General features: G+C 55.4%; 1 protein-coding gene across 1 annotated transcript in view; it reads left to right on the top strand.

Moving 5' to 3' along the window:
• The window catches only part of EFNA2 (ephrin-A2), a gene marked incomplete at its 5' end in the record, with an annotated part of 3,536 nt that extends 1,597 nt beyond the window's left edge, over positions 1–1,939 (top strand). Inside the window, 2 exons of the mRNA XM_010020124.1 lie at positions 924–989; positions 1,818–1,939. Of these exons, the coding sequence (XP_010018426.1) occupies positions 924–989; positions 1,818–1,939 (188 nt within the window). The remainder of the gene's footprint in view (positions 1–923; positions 990–1,817) is intronic.
• Between the last annotated feature and the right edge of the window lie 46 nt (positions 1,940–1,985).

Genomic DNA, 1,985 nt, shown 5'->3' with positions numbered 1-1,985 from the left:
TCAAGGGCACGGGCTGGCCCTGGGGACAGAGCCAGCGGATGGAGCTGCTGCGAGATGCCCGTGGTGCGGCTCGGCATAGCACGGCACGGCACGGCGTGGCTTGGCACAGCGTGGCACAACAGGCACGACCTTCTCCTTCCCTTATGGGGTGGTAGCACCAGAGAGGAAAAGAAAAGGGAAAACTCCCGACCATGGAGGCTTTGCAGCATCTCCCATTGGATGCTGCTGCTTCCTTGGGCGCGATGCTGAGCTGGGTGCAGGGGCTGGACATGCCCGTTGAGGGGTCCAGGGGTACCATTACGAGGGGCCATGTGGAGACGAGTGGGGCCGGGGCCCCTCTGCAGCTGCCTCACAGGTTTATTTGGTAAAAATAACCCAAATGGGTCCGGTGGGGCAGCGGGGGGGGGGCCCCCGTGTCACCATCTGTACAGGAGCCTGCTGTGTCTGTCCCTAAGAGCCAAGGGCAGGGATGATGGTGGCCACCAGAGACGACTGTGTGTGCCCCTTCCTACTGCCTCTCCTGTGAGCAGCGTCCCAATTCCCTTTCCTTCCTTAAGCTGAAATGAAACTTCATTGCAAATAATGCTCTCTGCCCTTCTTTAATGCAAAAAAGCCCACTCAGAGATAAAATGAAATTCCTTTAAAAACATATATATAAATCACAGTTTCTCATATTGAGAGGGGACTTTCACCAAGATAATTATTGCAATTACTCCCTTTCTCTCTCCCAGTGAGTATTATTTTTATTCTGTGCCTTTATCCTCATTTTACCTGTTGAGGGGAGCAGCCTGGCCCTGCCTGTGCTCGCAGCCCTTCACCACAGGGCCATCACTCCCTGTCCAGCTGCACTGGGACCATTGGGGAACCTTTGTGGGACCCCAGCCCCCTCTAACCTTCTGCTTCTCCCCTTTGCTTCCCTGCAGCTGCGTCCCCCCCGAACACAGTGGACAGGTCCTGCCTGAAGCTGAAGGTTTATGTTCGGCCAACAAGTAAGTGACTAGGGGGGCCCTGGGGAGCCCATGGGGCAAGGGGCTGGTGGTCCTGAGTGAGTGGGGACTGTGGAGGGGGACGGGACGCTGTGGATCCCACCTGGGTAGAACCCGATCGGGCCGGGGACGATGCCACAGTCCTGCCAGAGCCGTGCTGGGGTGTCTGTGCCGTGGTAGGCGCTGTGCCTGGTGATGGACATTTGCTGCTGAGTTCCATGTGGGGGGGGGGAATGAATAATAATCTCTGCACAGTGGCTACTTTTCAGAATCAAATAACTCAGCCATTTAAAAAAACAAATTAATAATTTTCTTCTCCTGTTAACGTGTAATTAGCAAATGGCAGCAGCTCTCCCTGGGGACGAGTGCCTGCGAAATGTCACCGTTTAAAAGGATGTCTTTCTTTTTTTTTTATTTGCATGGCTTTAAAATAAAACCCAGTATAATGAAACCATCTGTAAAAAATCATTCTGTTTTGTTCAGGACTAGGGCATAGTGGGAGGGGGGTAAAATCTCTCCTGGTAGTATTTTTCAGTATCTTAATAGTATTGGGGTTTTATTCCTTCATGGAGAGGGAGCCTTCGTGCTGCTCGGGGAAAGGGGCTTTGCCCCTGGGGTCCCCCCTCGACTGGGTGCTTGAGACATTCTCAGTTTCCAGTGCACGTGGCAGTGATGCCTTTGGGAGAGCTGGGATTTGGTGGGGCATCAACCCCCAGCTCCTTGCTGTAGCGGGAAGCTGCTGCATCAGCGGCATCCAGCCCCCAGCCCCCAGAGTGTTGAGGTGGGATCTGCCTCCGGCTCACGTCTCCCTCCCTTCCTCTCCTTCCGCAGACGATTCCCTGTACGAGTCCCCGGAGCCCATTTTCACCAGCAACAACTCCTGCTGCAGCCTCAGGGTGCCGCGCGCCGTGCTCGTGGTGGTGCCGGTCGTCTGGACGCTCCTGGCCTCGTAGCGCTGACACCGACGCGCTGGGGAGCAGCTCCGTGGAGTGTCACCTC

Source organism: Nestor notabilis, unplaced genomic scaffold (assembly GCF_000696875.1).
Source record: "Nestor notabilis isolate BGI_N333 unplaced genomic scaffold, ASM69687v1 scaffold23238, whole genome shotgun sequence".
NCBI classification, from domain to species: Eukaryota; Metazoa; Chordata; class Aves; order Psittaciformes; family Psittacidae; genus Nestor; species Nestor notabilis.
Note: the sequence above shows the minus strand (reverse complement) of the source record. Positions and strands in the feature narration are given on the sequence as shown.